Source organism: Leucoraja erinacea, chromosome 13, assembly GCF_028641065.1.
Source record: "Leucoraja erinacea ecotype New England chromosome 13, Leri_hhj_1, whole genome shotgun sequence".
In the NCBI taxonomy this organism is placed as follows: Eukaryota; Metazoa; Chordata; class Chondrichthyes; order Rajiformes; family Rajidae; genus Leucoraja; species Leucoraja erinaceus.
Window position 1 is genome coordinate 51,527,097 of NC_073389.1, and position 19,492 is coordinate 51,546,588.

At 48.2% G+C, this 19,492-nt stretch overlaps 1 protein-coding gene across 1 annotated transcript in view; it reads left to right on the plus strand.

Annotated features, from left to right (window-relative positions):
* Positions 1–1,110: 1,110 nt before the first annotated feature.
* Positions 1,111–19,492, plus strand: part of LOC129702496 (neural cell adhesion molecule 2-like) — a gene marked incomplete at its 5' end in the record, with an annotated part of 163,425 nt that continues 145,043 nt past the window's right edge. Inside the window, one exon of the mRNA XM_055644223.1 lies at positions 1,111–1,210. Within this exon, the coding sequence (XP_055500198.1) occupies positions 1,111–1,210 (100 nt within the window). The remainder of the gene's footprint in view (positions 1,211–19,492) is intronic.

Consider the following 19,492-nt stretch of genomic DNA (forward strand, 5'->3'; position numbering starts at 1 on the left):
TCAACGTCCATAACCATGCATCGCCGCGTGCCGCAAGGTATTCTAATAACGTCACGCGCACCAGATGGCTGTGCTGACGCGTGATTTGCACGCGACATCTCGCATCACGACGCATCGACCTATTTTACATATGAGGCGCAAGTGACGGCCAAGTGGTATAGGGCGTCCCTCTGGACCAGGCGTTACTCTGGAAACTCCTCTCCGATATCACTTTCGGTTTCGATTTAGTTTCAGAGATACAGCGCGGAAACAGGCCCTGCGGCCCACCGAGTCCGCGCCGACCAGCGATCTCCCGTACACTAGTTCTACCTTACACACACACACACACGAGGGACAATTTACAGAAGCCAATTAACCTACCAGTCCTCGAAACCCACGCGGCCACGGGGAGAACGTGCAAACTCTGCGCAGACAATAGAACTTTATTCATCCCACGTGGGACAAGTTACATTTACACTAAAGTCAATGAACCTACAAACCGGTCGACGTCTTTAGAGTGCGGGAGGAAACCGCAGATCTTGTGGTCAGGGGGAAAACGTACAAACTCCACACAGACAGCACCCGTAGTCGGGGTCGAACCCGGGTCTCTGGCGCTGCTAGCGGTGCAAAGCAGCAACTCTACCGTTGCGCCATCTTACCGAACCCGGAGCGCGTCGACAATTTGCCATTGATTATTTTCACGTGTAACATCTCAAAGCGTTTGCAGGTACCCTGATTAAAAATAGTGAACACACTGGGCTCTGACAGAGAATGAAAGGCATCTTTGATTACAGACTGGCAATGTGTGTGTGTTTTTTTTTGTCTTAATCTTCAGGCTGCATTGGCATCTCAATCTGGGTAACAGCTGGTGATCATTTCAGCACCAGCCCTTGTTGTGTCGAAAAAACAATTTCAACAAATTCCATTTATCTCTATCTCGGTGCAAGCGCTCTGCTTGCCTCCTGTCCTCCGAGCAGCACAAGTAGATTGGCACAGTGTATTATTGACTTTTGTGTTAGGTTCATTTGAACCGAGAGAGAGAGAGGGATGGGTGTATGGAAGAAAGATCAATGGCTGGGGGATGAGACCCAGACTGCAATCTGGGCTCCATTAAATCTTCAAATGAATTGATTTTTATCTCTTGTCTTTTATCTAGCCGTCCTTCAAGTGACAATTTCTCTGGGCAAAGTGGAACTCAGTGTGGGCGAATCCAAGTTCTTCACGTGCACAGGTAAGTGCAAAGATCACCACGGTAACAGGGTCACAGAGAGAGGCGTGCAGAAGTCAGAGGAGCCGCTGTTCGTCCCGCTGGGGCGTAAACCGCCCGAGCGAAATACGAGGCGCTGCTCCTCCAATTTGCGCTGGGCCTCGCACTGACAACGGAGGAGGCCCCAGGACAGAAAGGTCAGATCGGGAATGGGAGGGGGAGTTGAAGCAAAGATCCTATAGCGGAGCAAGATCGTTCACTTGATGAAAAGGACGTAGTACGGTCATGGGTCATTTTCGGCCCCATTCCCGTAACCGGATTCCGTCTCCGCACCAAAGATCCCGTAGCGGAGCAAAGATAACTAGTGCGGAGATGGAAGCCGGTTACGGAAACATCCTCGTAAAAATAAAAGTTATTTGGGAAAAATCTTCTCCTCATTTTCAGAATTATAATTTATTAACACAAACTGTTCCCCCACAACGCTGATTACACTGCGAGTCGGGTCGGGTCGGGTCGGGTTACTGAAATGGATGAAAAAAAGGCCGACGTTCTGCCCCGTTGGGTACTACACGTCTGCCCATTGCATTTAGAAGGAGTGGTCTATCTTGCTCGCTTGCTTGATCTTGCTTGCTTGATCTTGCTTGCTTGATCTTTGAGTTGAAGTGCTGAAGCCACCACGAGATCAGGTAGGTTAAGACGGACTGAGCGGAGGTGTTCAGATCCGCTTGGTCTCACCGATGTAGAGAAGTTGACACCTGGAACAGCGGATACAGTAGATGAAGTTGGAACATTGATATGAACATTGACTTCTCTAACTTCAGATAGCTCTTGCTTTCTCTCTCCATCCCCTTCCCCTTCCCAGTTCTTCCTGAATCCGACTACATTCTATCTTTGTCCCACCCCCACTCCCCTGACATCAGTCTGAAGAAGGGTCTCGACCCGAAACGTCGCCCGTTCCTTCTCTCCAGAGATGCTGCCTCACCCGCCGAGTTACTCCAGCATTTTGTGTCTACCTTCGATTTAAACCAGCATCTGTGGTTCTTTCCTACACAGAGAGTGGTAGAGTCGTATAGAGTGGAAACAGGCCCTTCAGCCCAACTTGCCCACGCCGACCAACATGCTCCCATCCACACTAGTCCCACCTGCCTGCAGGCCCAAATGCCTCCACACCTGTCCAAATCATGTACCTGTCTAAATGCTTCTTAAATATTGCGATAGTCCCTGTCTCAACCACCTCCTCTGGCAGCTCGTTCCTTACACCCACCACCCCTTGTGTGAAAAAGTTACCCCTCAGATTCCTATTAAAGCTTCCCCCCTCGCTCCCCCCCCCCCCCCCCCCCCCCCCCCCCCCCCTCACTTTATACCGATGTCCTCCGGTTCTCGACTCCCCTACTCTGGGCAAAGGACTCTGTGTCTGTAACCGATCTAATCCACTCTCGATTTTGTACACAGTCTCTCATGTGATCTCCTGATCCCTGACCTATTCCCCTCATGTACACCTCTATAAGATCACCCCTCAGCCTCCTGCTCTCATACGAATTATGTCCTACCCCTATCGTTTATCGAGAGATCCTAGCACTGTTTTGGCCGATGCGGGGGCTTGGCCAGGCTGGGGCAGGGCTCTGTTCCTGAGAACTGTTCGTAGGCCGATGGTCAGAAGATGCCCACGGCCCCATGGTAGCCTGAATGTCCATCACGCTGGTCTTCCCAAACACGTGTACGGGATGGATATTCATACATAAGAAGCAGAAATAGGCCACCCGGCCCATCAAGTCTACTCCACCACTCAATGATAGCTGATCTATCAACGTTGGCCGATGTGGGCAGATAGGGCCTGTTTCCACGCTGTATCACTCCTTGATTCTCCAACAACGAGAATCTTTGAGGTACAGAAGGTCATAAGGTCATACGTGATAGGAGCAGAGTTCGGCCATTCGGCCCATCAAGTCCAACTCCGCCATTCAGTCATGGCTGATCTATCTCTCCCTCCTAACCCTATTCTCCTGCCTTCTCCCCATAACCTCTGACAACCGTACTAATCAAGAATCTATTACTAAAAAGTATCCCCTGTCTTGGTCGCCACTGCAATGAATTCCACAGGTTCACCACCCTCTGACTAAAGCACTGTGCTAAAGTACTAAAAGATTCAAAGATTCAATTTAATTGTCATTTGGACCCCTTGAGGTCCAAACGAAATGCCGTTTCTGCAGCCATACATTACAAACACATAGACCCAAGACACAACATAATTTACATAAACATCCATCACATCGCTGTGATGGAAGGCCAAAAAAACTTGGCAACAAACTAGAGCAACATTGCAAACACATTTGGGTAAGTGCATGGATAGGAAAGCTCCTTGGAGTGAGGAGGATGTGGGGTGATCTTATAGCGGTGTATAAAATCTTGAGAGGAATAGATTAGGTAGACGTCCCAGAGAAGGGGAATCGAGGACCAGAGCACATAGGTTTAAGGCAGTGGTTCTTAACCTGGGCGGGCGTGACCCCCTAGGGGGGGTCGTTTGGGGCTTTGCCGGGGGTCATGAAGGTGACACAAATAACATGTCAATTTGTTGAGTCCATGTTTAGGAACCTAACAAAGATACATACCACATACAGTATTTTGTTCACATATGTGCGTACTGGCGCAAAAAAGGTTAAGATGTTTTCAAGAGAGAGTTAGATAGAGCTCTTAGGGCTAAGGGAATCAAGGGATATGGGGAGAAAGCCGGAGTGGGGTACTGATTTTGGATGATCAGCCATGATCATATTGAATGGCGGTGCTGGCTCGAAGGGCCGAATGTCCCACTCCTGCAAGTATGTGCCTATCTTTCTATAGCATTCATGTGTGAGAACTGGAATTTGACGGCTGGAAGTGAAATGGAAACAGTTTCAGCGGCTGGTTCTAAAAGGGAATTATGTTATCTAATCTAATTTGTACTTACACAGCTCAGCCTGAGATTTTGTCTGTTAGTGTTCTTGTGAGGTGTCATTGCAGATCGCAGGACATTGAATATGCTACATACATTTGTGCTTTAATTAAGAACGAACAGCTGCATTAAAAATACAAGAACATCCACTTCATCAAACGGCAAGCAATTGGACAAGGTCATTGCTGTTCAGTGGGTAAGGATGTCCTTGTACACAAATCAGTGTGAGGACAATCGGCAATGGTGGAGAGGAAAATGGTGGAGTGTCCTTTAGTTTTTAGTTTTACAGATACTGCGTGGAAACAGGCCCTTCAGCCCACCAGCGATCCCCTCCCTCCCCTCCCCCTCCTTTTTCACACAGAGAGTTGTGAGTCTGTGGAATTCTCTGCCTCAGAGGGCGGTGGAGGCCAGTTCTCCGGATACTTTCAAGAGAGAGCTAGATCGGGCTCTTAAAGATAGCGGAGTCAGGGGATATGGGGAGAAGGCAGGAACAGGGGGGTACCGATTGGGGATGATCAGCCACGATCACATTGAATGGCGGTGCTGGCTCGAAGGGCCGAATGGCCTACTCCTGCGTCTATTGTCTATCGTCCACTATTTCTATCCTACTCACTGGGATAAACTTTACAGAGGCAAATTCACCTACAAACCCGCACGCCTTCGGGATGTGGGAGGAGTCTGGTGCACCCTGAGAAAACCCCCGCGCAGTCACAGGGAGAGCGTGCAAACTCCATACAGACAGCCCCCCCCCCCGTAGTCAGGATCGAGACCCGGTTCTCTGGCGCTGCGAGGTAGTAACTCTACCGCTGCGCCACTGTGCTGCCCCAAACACTCGACATACACACGAGGAAGGGTCCCAGCCCGAGGTGTCACCTTTACATCAATTTCTCAACAGATGCTGCCTTGACCCTGCTTGGTTACACCAGCACTTTGTATTTTCTCCCAAGATGAAATTGCTAGTGCATCAGGTCGTGTGTGCATCTGAGTAACCGCCCAGCCAAGAAAGGCCATGTTAGTTTTTTAGTTTAGAGATACAGCGCGGAAACAGGCCCTTCGGCCCTTCGGCCCCACACCGACCACCGATCCACGTACACTGGCACTATCAAAAGATCGTAAGATCTTAAGTGATAAGAGCAGAATTAGGCCATTCGGCCCATCAAGTCTACTCCGCCATTCAATCATAGCTGATCTATCTCTCCCTCTTAACCCTATTCTCCTGCTTTCTCCCCATAACCTCTGACACCCATACTAATCAAGAATTTATACATCTCTGCCTTAAAAATATCCATTGACTTGGCCTCCACAGTAGCACCCTCTGACTACAGAAATTTCTCCTCATCTCCTTCCTAAAAGAACGTCCTTTATTTCTGAGGCTATGACCTCTGGACCTAGACTCTCCCACTAGTGGAAACATCCTCTCCACATCCACTCCATCCAGGCCTTTCACTATTCTGCATGTATCAATGAGGTCCCCCCCCTCATTCCTCTAAACTCCAGCGAGTGCAGGCCCAGTGCCGACAAACGCTCATCATAGGTTGACCCCTGTCATTCCTGGGATCATTCTTGTAAACCTCCTCTGGACCTCCACAGCCAGCACTATCCTTCCTCAGATACGGTGCCCAAAACTGCTCACAAGATTCCAAATGCTGCCTGACCAGCACCTTATGACATATGATGAAAGAATGGGTCGACTGGGCTTGTATTCGCTGGAATTTAGGTTGAGAGGGGATCTTATAAAAACTTATAAAATTCTTAAAGGATTGGACAGACTAAATGCAGGAAAAATGTTCCCGATGTTTGGGGGAGTCCAGAACCAGGGGTCATAGCTTAAGAATAAGGGGTAGGCCATTTAGGACTGAAATGAGGAAAAAGTTCTTCACCCAGAGAGCTGTGAACCTGTGGAATTCTCTTCCCAGAGGCAATTCGGACTGTAAACGCCTATCTCACCAGGGACTAACTCTATAGAACGTTTTTCCTTCCGTTATTTATTATGTAAAAGAATATGTGTGTTATGATTGTGTTTATAATTTGTTTGGTTGTTTTGTTGTTTGTCTTTTGCACAAAAGTCCGCGAGCATTGCCACTTTCATTTCACTGCACATCTCGTATGTGTATGTGACAAATAAACTTGACTTGACTTGACTTGACTTGACTTGCCACAGAAGGCAGTGGAGGCCAATTCACTGGATGTGTTCAAGAAAGAGTTGGACATAGCTCTTCGGGCTGACGGAATCAAGGGATATGGGGAAAAAGAAGGAACGGGGAGGGGTACTGATTTTGGATGATCAGCCATGATCATATTGAATGGCGGAGCTGGCTCGAAGGGCCGAAAGGCCTACTCCTGCTCCTGTTGTCCCATGTTTCGATGTTTTTGTACGTTATCGAGCCTCAGCATTGAGGCTGTAATTTTATCCCTGAGGATTTATTTCAGTAGATTAATAAACAGCATCTCCGATCGGCGACGAGACTTACACAGGCCAAACACTGAAGAGACAGACTCTTCCCCCTCTGTAACACGCTGCACACATTTCAATTCCTGCCCGCGCGCGGTGCGCTGTAATGAGGTTGCTCTCACAGCTCCGTTTCCCACTGTGCCGTTTCTATTTATGAGATTGTGTTGTGAACGTTACTTTGTAGTTCAGCTCCCCGCGGTGACTTTAGAAGCAGCCGTTTTTTATGAAACAAACAGCTAGCTTGTAAAGATAATCACTTTGATAAAAAACAAAATCCAAAAAATAAAAAACAGACACACACAATCATTGTTTAAGGGATTCGGTTAAAAATGAAATTTAACGAAGTCAAGCTGTTTTAAAAAAAATCATATGAGCTGATCTATCCAGATCATTGACGACGGAGAACACTTGTTCTGAAGAGTCTTTATCTATCCCTTTAATTGCTTCACATGGAATGATTCCATCTCCCCCCCCCCCCTCTTCTGCTGATCCTTCCGACTGCTTCAATCTTGACGTCTCCCATACCTCGCAGATTTTTTACTTATCGTGATTTCAAGGAGACAACTTCTCAACTAAGACTTCACAAGGCGGAGGATTGAGTTGTAGCGAAATAATTAGTCTAGTTTCGTTTAGTTTGGAGATAGAAACATAGAAACATAGAAAATAGGTGCAGGAGGAGGCCATTTGGCCCTTCGAGCCTGCACCGCCATTCATTGCCATCATTGCTGATCATCCCCAATCAATAACCCATGCCTGCATTCTCCCCATATCCCTTGATTCCACTAGCCCCTAAATCTCTATCTAACTCTCTCTTAAATCCCTCCAGTGATTTGGCCTCCACTGCCCTCTAAGGCAGGGAATTCCACAAATTCACAACTCTGGCGGTGCAGGCTCGAAAGGCCGAATGGCCTACTACTGCACCTAATTTCTATGTTTCTATGTTTCTAAATGACCTCCCCTTTATTCTAAGACTGTGGTCCCCTGGTTCTGGACTGGCCCAACATTGGGAACATTTTTCCTGCATTTAGCTTGTCCAGTCCTTTTATAATTTTATATGTTTCTATAAGAGATCCCCCTCATCCTTCTAAACTCCAGTGAATACAAGCCTAGTCTTTTCAATCTTTCCTCATATGACAGTCCCGCCATCCCAGGGATCAATCTCGTGAACCTACGCTGCACTGCCTCAATCACAAGGATGTCCTTCCTCAAATTAGGAGACTGTACGCAGATAGGGCATGGAAACGGGCCCTTCGGCGCACCGAGTCTGCGCCGACCAGCGAACCCCCCGCTCGTTAACACTATCCTACGCACACTAGGGACAATTTTTACATTTGTACCGAGCCAATTAGCCTACAAACGTGCAAACACATCCGGGGATACGTCCGTGCCTGGGTGGGGTTAGAAAGGGACACGCCCTGTCTACGGGCACCCTGGGGGAGTTCCGGGACCGCTGGGCTCCGCTGGGTGTTGAATGTATCCTCAATAAGTATTGTAACATAGTTGTATAGAAGTTTATTAAGGATATTTGTTTATATTGTATTATCGTGGTGGGTTGTGGCTTGTTTTATTGTAGTGTAATATTATTTTTTAATAATCGATTACATTTTTTGATTAAAAAAAACAAAAAACCTGCAAACACACGAACACTATCCTGCACACACTAGGGGACAATTTCTACATTTTACACCAAGCCGATTAACCTACAAACCTGCCCGTCTTCGGAGTGCGGGAGGAAGCCGGAGAACCCGGGGTAAACCCGCGCAGGTCACGGGAAGAACGTACTCAAACTCCGTACAGACAGCGCCCATAGTCAGGGTCGAACCCGGGTCTCCGGCGCTGCGAGGCAGCGACTCTACCGCTGCGCCACCGTGCTGCCCGACCCTGAAACATTTCTCTCCCCGCAGATGCTGCCTGACCTGCTGGATGTTTCCAGCACCTTTCTCTTTTATTGCTCACTGAAAACGTCAGCCTTAAGGACATTGGGGGTGCGTATACAATTTGGGAATAGTGTAGCTGGGACATGTTGGCCGGTGTGGGCAATGTGGGCCAACGGGCATGTTTCCATGCTGTAAGCCTCTACGACTCTATGACCATGAGTGACTGATACAGACCAAGCCAGAAAGGGATTTCAATCTCTAGTGTGATGCTGGAAGACAAGAGAATCACTGTCCTCCAGATTAAATATTACTGATTGTAAGCCGCGTTGTCACCTTCCCCGCTGCACATGTTCCACATTTCCTTGACCATTGTCAGCTTTGATCTGTGTTTTCACACCTTATAACCATATAACCATATAACAATTACTGCACGGAAACAGGCCATCTCGGCCCTACAAGTCCGTGCCGAACACTTATTTTCCCCTAGTCCCATCTACCTGCACTCAGACCATAACCCTCCATTCCTTTCCCGTCCATATGCCTATCCAATTTATTTTTAAATGATAAAATCGAACCTGCCTCCACCACTTCCACTGGAAGCTCATTCCACACCGCTACCACTCTCTGAGTAACGAAGTTCCCACTCATGTTACCCCTAAACTTTTGTCCCATAATTCTCAATTCATGTCCTCTTGTTTGAATCTTCCCTGCTCTCCATGGGAAAAGCTTATCCACGTCAACTCTGTCTATCCCTCTCATCATTTGAAAGACCTCTATCAAGTCCCCCCTTAACCTTCTGCGCTCCAAAGAATAAAGACCTAACTTGGTCAACCTATCTCTGTAACTTAGTTGCTGAAACCCAGGCAACATTCTAGTAAATCTCCTCTGTACTCTCTCTATTTTGTTGACATCCTTCCTATAATTACACCTTACCCTTCTATATCTTTATGCCTCGAAGGGCCGAATGGCCTCTTCCTGCATCTATTGTCTCTTGTCTATTGCCTCCCTCTCACCTCACTCCGACGAAGGGTCTCGACCCGAAAAAGGTCGCCCATTCCTTCTCTCCAGAGATGCTGCCTGATCCGCTGAGTTACTCCAGCAATTTGTGCCTGATGTTGAAACAAAAGAGGAGATTGTCGAACAATTACATGAAGGATGAGGTTAATGCACTTGAAAACAATGTCATTCAGTCTCTGACACCGACAGGCAGGCAGTGTTTTGTTAATATCATTGTTGCGCATCAGAGATTAGATTTAATTTTGAAAAGTCCTTTGTTAATCACTGGGTATTGTTACATGAGAGAAATTGTAACCAGATTTAATACACAACTCAGAGTAGAGGGTTGAGGAATGGAAAATATCATTATAGACAACAGTTGCAGGAGTAGGCCATTCAGCCCTTCGAGCCAGCACCGCCATTCAATGTGATCATGGCTGATCATCCACAATCCATACTCCGTTCCTGCCTTCTCCCCATATCCCCTGACTCCGCTATCGTTAAGAGCCCTATCTTGCACTCTCTTGAAAGTATCCAGTGAGCCGGCCTCCACCACCCTCTGAGGCAGAGAATTCCTCACCACTCTCTGTAAGAAAAAGTGTTTCCTCGTCTCCGTTCTAAATGGCCTACCCCTTATTCTTAAACTGTGGCCCCTGGTTCTGGACTCCCCCAACATCGGGAACATGTTTCCTGCCTCTAACGTGTCCAAACCCTCAATAATCTTATATGTTTCAATAAGATTCCCTCTTATCCTTCTAAACTCCAGTATACAACCCCAGCCCCTCCATTCTCTCAGCATATGACAGTCCTGCCATCCCGGGAATTAACCTGGTGAACCTACGCTGCATTCCCTCAATAGCAAGAATGTCCTTCCTCAAATTAGGGGACCAAAACTGCACACAATACTCCAGGTGTGTCATCATTTTAGCACAACACAGTTACGGTGGCGCAGCAGTAGAGTCGCTGCCTCACTGCGCCAGAGACCTGGGTTCGATCCTGACTACGGGCTGCGGCCTGTACGGAGTTTGTACGTTCCTCCCGTGACCTGCCTGGGTTTTTCCCGAGATCGACTTCCTCCCACACTCCAAAGACGTGCAGGTTTGTAGGTTAATCGGCTTAGTAAATTCTCAATGTGAATGAATAAGTACATACATCAATGGATAAGTCGACAAATAGATACATGGATAGATGGATAATCAAATAGATAGATGATTGAATAATACGTATAATAAATAAATTTAAAAATAAACCAATGGACAAGCTAGAGGCAGGAAACATGTTCCCGATGTTGGGGGAGTCCGGATGAGGAAACACTTTTTCTCACAGAGAGTGGTGAGTCTGTGGAATTCTGCCTCATTAAGGACGGCAGAGGCCAGTTCTCTGGATACTTTCAAGAGAGAGCTAGATAGGGCTCTTAAAGATAGCGGAGTCAGTGGATCCGGGGAGAAGGCAGGAACGGGGTACTGTTGTGGATGATCAGCCATGATCACATTGAATGGCGGTGCTGGCTCGAAGGGCCGAATGGCCTACTCTTGCACCCATTGTCTATTGTCTAAATAAATAAGAATAATATGAATGAATAGCTGAATCAATAAATACAAAGATATGTAAATGAGGCCCCCATGCTGTGGAATACCCTACATAGGTCCATGAGGGACACCCACTCACTCAAATGATATTTTCAAACAGCAGCTAAAAACCTATCTTTTTAATCAAGCGTTTAACTGGTTTTACTCTGTATTTGACTTCAGTATTTTTGTTTTTTGTCCTTTAACATTCTCACTTTTATATCTTAAATATTTATATAAATCTGTGGTTTTTATGCTATTAACTGCCTCGGTCCTCACAGTTTTAAATTGTATTTTTGTAGACCTGTATAAAAAGTGCTATATAAATAAAGTTATTAATATTATTTAGAAATCATTTGATACATAAACTAACAATTGCCAGGCTGGGAGCTGGCATAGAGGTGATGGGCTGAGTGGTCTGCATCTTTAGCTTAGTTTAGTTTAGTTTAGAGATACAGCGCGGAAACAGGCCCTTCGTCCCGACAAGACTGCGCTGACCAGCGATCCCCGCGCACGAACACTATCACACACACACACACACACACACACACACACACACACACACACACACACACACACACACACACACACACACACACACACACACACACAGACACAGACACACACACACACACACACACGAGCCACAGAGATATAATATTATAATAGATATACACACACACACACACACATTTATACCAAGTCAATTAACCTACAAAGGGAGGAAAAGGAAGATCACGGAGAAAACGCATTCCGTGCGATCTCCGTACAGACGGCAGCCATGGTCGGGATCGAACCCGGGTCTCTGGCGCTGCGAGGCAGCGACTCTACCGCTGCACCACCGTAACCGTGTAGCGTGAGAATTATCACCTCCTCCATTCCTCACCTCCCTGCTCTGTGTATTGAATCTGATTACACAATGTTTCTCTCATGAAACAATACCCAGAGATGAACAAAGGACTTTTCACAATTGAACCTAATTGTGAAAACCTAACCTCTGATGCAGAACAATAATAATAGCAAAACACTGCCTGTCCGTGTCAGAGACTGAATACCATTGTCTTCCACTGTCAAGTGCATTAACTTCATCTTTCATGACAATTGTTTGACAATCTCCTCTTTTGGTCACGGGGAGAACGCACAGACAAGCACCCGTAGTCGGGTTCGAACCCCGGGTCTCTGGCGCTGTGAGGCAGCGAGTCTACCGCGGTGTCACTGGGCCGCCAACCGCTGAGGGTTTCCAGCTCCCTGTTATGTTCTGAGGGGGAGCAGAGTCGGCGTCGTTCCCTCCATGGGGGACACCCCAAGTGCTGAATCGATCAGCTGATCCCTTGCCTGGGATCGCTCCCACCGCGACCACCGCAGACTTTAGCGTCAAGAGCTCGCAGTCGGGAGAGGCTAGTCGGGAAGCTCCAACGTCGTGGACGGTTCGACCAGCCCAGAGGCGAGGTTCGATCCCCCCGATGCAGGAGCAGATCGCCTGAGGGCGGAGGGCCTGAACGCCGTCGGCTACGGGAGTCAAGACCGTCCCGTCAACGGGGGCTCGAGGCCCATGACCGAGGAAGAACAAAAGGAAGAGACGAACTTGATTTCGCCTTCCACCACAGTGACGAATGCGTCGGAGACACTGTGGTGGACGCTCATGTTAAAATGTGTTTTATTGAGTGATCTGTTGCTTTTAATTGTATGACTGACCTGGCCAGTGAAATTCCTCGTATGTTGCAAAACCTACTTGGCGAATGAAGTGTGATTCTGATTCTGATTCTGATCAGATTTCACCGGGAGGCTCAACTGGGTTTGTTCGTTCTGGTGGGTAACACAATTGAAGGAACCTTCAGTTGCCTGGGCCAAGATGTGTGCAATATGGGTTAAAGAAAACCAATGTGAATAAAAGGTTTCCAATGCACGCTATTCTGCTGAAGGAAAATTACTGGTGGAGAAAAAAAAGAGAATTGATTATCATCCGGCAAATGCAACAACTGTGCGGCTCGATATCTTGAAGTCGACATGTGGTGCAGCAGAGAGAAGCCAAGAATACCCTGGAAAGTGCCTTTCATGTAACAAATTGTTCCAAGGGAGGCAGAAATGAATATCAGACAAAATCTGATCCGTAGATGCACACAAATTGCTGGAGTAACTCAGCGGGACGGGCAGCGTTTTTTGTGGGTTTTTTTAATGTCTTTATGTGGGGGAAGAGGGTACGGTAAGGGGGATACCGTCCTTCAGTCGCTTCCTGGAGAGGATGCGACTATTATTCGATTTGCATCCTTGCCCCCCCCCCCCCTAGTGGCCTACCTATTGGATTGGCATGGCCTTTCCTGCCGGGACCGCCCAGAGCTCCAGCGGCAGCAGCGTTGGAAACATCGCGGGGCTGGCGATGCCTTACCGGGGATCGCCGTTTGGAGCCCCCGAGTGCTGGGCCTGCTGCACCGACATCGCGGAGCTGTGGTTCGTGGAGCTCCCAACGCGGGCGGCGCTGATCAACATCGCGGAGTCCTGCGACTCCGCCCGGCTCGGCCTGCGGACTCGGGAGCCGCGGACTCCGGTGGGAGGCGGCTGATCTGGAGGTCCGGGCCGCTGAGGATGTTCTCCGTTGGGGTTCGGAGTCGGTGTTTCATCGTTCCCGGCGTGAGGGTCTGAGCATCGGGCTGCCCGTGGAGGCGACTGCGGGTGCTCGGGAGGCTCCGACCACGGGTGAACATCTGGGAAGATCGGCGGGGAGGTTGGCTGGACTATGGTACCTTCCTCAACTTTGGTGCCACTGTGGGGTTGTGTTGTGGTTATGTTGTGTCGTGGACTTCTGTGTTTGTGCTTTTGTTTTTTTTTAAATTTTAATGTTTTTATTATTTATTTTATTTTAATTTTTTTATGACACTTGACTGTAAGGAAAATTCATTTTGTTGTCTCTAATATGAGACAATGACAATACATTGAATGCAATACATTACAAAGCATCTCTGGAGAGACGGAATGGGTGACGATTCGGCTCTTCAGGCTGAGAGTCGAGGGGAGAGGGAGGCTAGAGATGTGGAAGGGTAAGGTGTGAAAACAACAGATCAAAGCAGACGGTACACAAAAATGCTGGAGAAACTCAGCGGGTGCAGCAGCATCTATGGAGCGAAGGAAATAGGTGACGTTTTGGGCCGAAACCCTTCTTCGGATCAAAGCAGACGCTGTTTAAGGTTATGCAGAATGGTTCTCTCAACCTCATCTACTGTATCAGCTGTTCCAGGTGGCGACTCCTGTACATCGGCGAGACCAAGCGCAGGCTCGGCGATCGTTTCGCTGAACACCTCTGCTCAGTCCGCCTTAACCTACCCGATCTCCCCATCCCCTTGCTCAGCACGTCAACACCCCTCCCATTCCCAATCTGACCTTTCTGTCCTGGGCCTCCTCCACTGTCAGAGTGTGGCCCAGCGCAAATTGGAGGAACAGCACCTCATATTTCACTTGGGTAGTTTACACCCCAGCGGTATGAATATTGACTTCTCTAACTTCAGATAGCCCTTGCTTTCCCTCTCCCTCCATCCCCTCCCCCTTCCCAGTTCTCCCACAGGTCTTCCTGTCTCCGACTACATTCTATCTCTGTCCCGCCCACTCCCCTGACATCAGTCTGAAGGAGGGTCTCGACCTGAAACGTCACCCATCCCTTCTCTCCATAGATGCTGCCGGTCCCGCTGAGTTACTCCCTTAGAATGGTTTATTGTTGGCCGAGGTGACATATAACGAGGCATACAAATGGAAAAACTAATCTGGAGGACAGTGAAACCAGTCGGGGAACTAGAGTGGGGGGAGGGACGGAGAGAGAGGGAACGCAAGGGCTACTTGAAGTTAATGTTCATACCGCTGGGGTCTAAGCTGCCCAAGTGAAATAGGTGCTGTTCCTCCAATTTGCGCTAGGCCTCACTCTGACAATGGAGGAGGCCCAGGATGGAAAGGTCAGTGTGGGAATGGGAGGGGTTTGGCATGGTTACTTGCAGAAGGCAGGAAAATGGGGTTAGGAGTCAGAGATCAGCCATGATTGAATGGCGGAGTAGACACGATGGGCCGAATGGCCCAATTCTACTCCTATAATTAGCGAACTTGGGAAGTGGCTTGAAGTTAGAGAAATCACAACTCACACCCTGTGGGAAGGGATTGCAGATGCTGGTTTAAATGGAAGGTAGACACAAAATGTTGGAGTAACTCAGCGGGACAGGCAGCATCTCTGCAGAGAAGGAATGGGCATCACCCATTCCTTCTCTCCAGAGATGCTGCCTGTCCCGTTGAGTTAAGGGCCTGTAAGAGCCTGTCTCACGAGCGCGACCTAAAGGGGCCTGTCTCGCGAGCATGCGACTGCAAGCGGCAAGCGCGACCAAACCCAGAAGCGGGGGCCACGCGGAGGTCGAGTGAGTGACATGAAGTTCGAGCGAAGTCCGCGGGAAGGTCGCGCGTGACGTACGGCGTCGAGGCGGTGCGTACGGCGTACGATATCCACGAGAGCCACGAGTACCTACGAGCGGCTATTACCGTCATTCTCCGACTTCGAATCGGGGGAAACTCGGGAGAAACTCTTGAATTAGCTTGTACAGTGGGATAGCCCCCATTAGGAAGTTCGCCATATCCCCCACAACTCTCACCAACTTCTACAGATGCGCCGTAGATAGCATTTTATCGGGGTGCATCGCAGCCCGGTTTGGGAACAGCTCCATCCAAGACCCCGCCAGAAATTGCAGAGAATTGTGGACGCAGCCCAGAACCATCACACAAACCAGCCTCCCCTCCATTGACTCCTTCTACACCTCACGCTGCCTCGGCAAGGCCAACAGCATAATCAAGGACGAGTCGTACCTCTTCTCCCCACTCCCATCGGGCAAAAGGCACAGAAGTGTGAAAACACACACCTCCAGATTCAGGGACCGTTTCTTCCCAGCTGTTATCAGGCAACTGAATCATCCTACTACAACCAGAGAGCAGCCCTGAACTACTTCCTACCTCATTAGTGGCCTTCGGACTATTTTTGGTCGCCCCTTTGCTGGCTTTACCTTGCACTAAACGTTAATTCCCTAATCATGTATCTATACACTGTAAATGTCTCGATTGTAATCATATACAGTCTTTCCACTGACTGGTTAGCAGGCAACAAAAGCTTTTCACGTGACAATAAACTAAACAAACGAACATTGATTTTGAGAAGAATTTCTTTGCGTAACATCAAAGCAATTCGTGAGAATTCCAATGGATGTATAAATAGGGACTAAAGTGGCTGAGGTCGATGTGGAATCTCTGGAGTACAAGGCTGGTGAATAAGTAAGTAAGTAACTTTATTGGCCAAGTATTCACATACAAGGAATTTGCCTTGGTGCTCCGCCCACAAGTAGCAACATGACATACAGTGACAGTTACGAATGACTCAGAAAACACTAAACATTAATAATAATCAAACATTAATGATAAAACACCATTGATCCAGCATGTGAACCTACAAAATACCAGATCAAAGGGAGGCTACAGATTTCTGGCTGTTGAGTAGAGCAACTACTTGTGGATAAAAGCTGTTTTTATGTCTGGCTGTGGCAGCTTTTGACAGTCCGGAGCCGCCTTCCAGAGGGAAGTGATTCAAAGAGTTTGTGGCCAGGGTGAGAGGGGTCAGAGATGACCTTGCCTCGCCAGAGATAACTTACACTGAACAAAGAAGTATTAAATATGCTAAATTCAATCCTTTGCATAGAAACATAGAAAGATAAGAAAAATAGATACAGGAGTAGGCCATTCGGCCTTTCAAGCCAGCACCGCCATTCAATATGATCATGGCTGATCATCTAAAACCAGTATGCCCATTCAGTCTTCACTGTGGAGCTCTAGAAAATAACACAGACTCAAAGTAACATTGATGAAATTATGATTACTCTTCCCCAGAGCTTTCGTGGCTAAGTTATTAATTATATCTCTCCTTGAACAATAGCAGATCAAACTCACCGATGTCATCGATCAATGATGCAGATATGAACTCATCCTTGAGCAGACTTTGCTGGCTTTACCTTCCACTAAACATTATTCCCTTATCCTGTATCTATACACTCAATTGTAACCCTGTATTGTATTTTCGCTGACTGGATAGCATGCAACAAAAGCTTTTCACTGTATCTCGGTACACATGACAATAAATTAAACTAAACCTCCAGACTATTGCATGAAACATTTGGTTTCACAGTGAATATATAGATTAAAATGGAACTACGCTGCACTCCCTCAATAGCTAGAATGTCCTTCCTCAAATTAGGAGACCAAAACTGCACACAATACTCCAGGTGTGGTCTCACTAGGGCTCTGTGCAACTGCAGAAGGATAGGAGCCGTCCCATGTAGGACAATGAAATTCCTGCTTCAGTGTCTCGGACTGACAGTGAACCGCTCTCCGAGAACAAATCAGACGATTTTTCTTGTTGCTACTTGGAACAATTAGTCTGCAGAAAAGCCCCTTGTTGCAAGGAATTACCGTAATGAAAGCGGTAATTAGCCGAGAGAGAGAATTAAACCATCCCCCAATAGATGGAAGCGGACGAATATCCATTAGAGGAAGTCAGAGGCACTTAAAAATATTGGCCAGAACCTGTTAGATTGTCCCCGACTACGTATTGCCTGATGTTCTAACAAAATATTCGACAAGCGAGATCAATAGACCTAATTATCTGCTGGAATTAAGCCAATTGGTCTTCACCAGGAACAAACTGTTCCATCAGCGTCTCTGTGGCAGAAGATGTCGATGCAACACCATCCTTCTTTTAAAGAGATACGGAGCGGAAACAAGCCCTTCAGCCCACCAAGTCCACGCCTATCAGTGACCAGCCCGCACACCAGCACTATCCTACACGCACTAGGGGCAATTTACCATTTTCACCAAAGCCAATTAACCTACAAACCTGCACGTCTTTGGAGAGTGGGAGGAAACCGGAGCACCCGGGGAAAACCCACGCAGGTCACGGGGAGAACGTGCAAACTCCGTACAGACAGCACCCACAGTCGGGATCGAACCTGGGTCTCTGGCACTGTAATGCCCCTGTCTCACTTTTGCCCCAATCCCACTTAGGAAACCTGAACGGAAACCTCTGGAGACTTTGCGCCCCATCGTGCAGTTCCCGGAGGTTGCAGGTCGTGGGAGCTGGTAGGGAGACTGACAAAAACCTCCGGGAACCGCACGGGAACCTTGGGTGAGGCGCAAAGTCTCCAGAGGTTTCCGTTCAGGTTTCCTAAGTGGGACAGGGGCAGAAGTGGGACAGGGGCATTACAGCTCCAGAGACTCAGGTTCGACCCCGACTGTAGGTGCTGTCTGTACGGCCACTCTTCCGAAGAAGTGTCCCGACCCGCAACATCACCTATCCAAGTTCTCCAAGGATGCTGCCTGACCCACTGAGACACTCCAGCGTTTCATGTTATTCCTGTGGAGTTCTATGTTTTGTGTAGGCGGGAAATGCAGGTGCATGTTTTCACCGAAGATGGAGACTTAATGCTGGAGTAACTCAGCGGGAGAGGTCTGAAGAAGGGTCTCGACCCACCCGTACCTTCTCTCCAGAGATGCTGCCTGACCCGCTGAATTACTCCAGCATTTTGTGTTTTTCCTGTAAGCGGCGGCACGGTGGCGCAGTGGTAGAGCTGCTACCTCACAGCACCAGAGACACGGGTTCGATCCTGACCACGGGCGCTGTCTGTACGGAGTTTGCACGTACGTTCTCCCCGTGACCTGCGTGGGTTTTCTCCGAGATCTTCGGTTTCCTCCCACACTCCAAAGGCGTATAGTGTTGTAGGTTAATTGACTTGGTATATAGACTTGGACACGCTCGTGTGTGTAGGGTAGTGCTGATGATCAGGGATCGCTGGTCGGCCAGGACTCGGCCTAAGGGTCTGTTTCCACGCTGTATCTCTAAACCAAACCAAACTTCTGGTTATTAACACAAAAAGCTGGAGTAGCTCAGAGGGACAGGCAGCATCTCTTGACAGAAGGGATGGATGACATCGAGGGTCGAGACCCTTCTTCAGACTGGGATAAACTTCTCATATTCTCAACGTTAGTTTAGTTTCGTTTAGAGATACAGCGCGGAAACAGGCCCTTCGGCCCACCGGGTCCGCGCCGACCAGCGATCCCCGCACACTAATACTATCCTACACCCACTAGGGACAATTTTTACATTTACGCCAAGCCAATGAACCTACAAACCTGTACGTCTTTGGAGTGTGGGAGGAAACCGAAGATCTCGGGGAAACCCACGCAAGTCACGGGGAGAACATAGAAACATAGACAATAGGTGCAGGAGTAGGCCATTCGGCCCTTCGAGCCTGCACCGCCATTCAATATGATCATGGCTGATCATCCAACTCAGTATCCTGTACCTGCCTTCTCTCCATACCCCCTGATCCCTTTAGCCATAAGGGCCACATCTAACTCCCTCTTAAATATAGCCAATGAACTGTGGCCTCAACTACCTTCTGTGGCAGAGAATTCCACAGA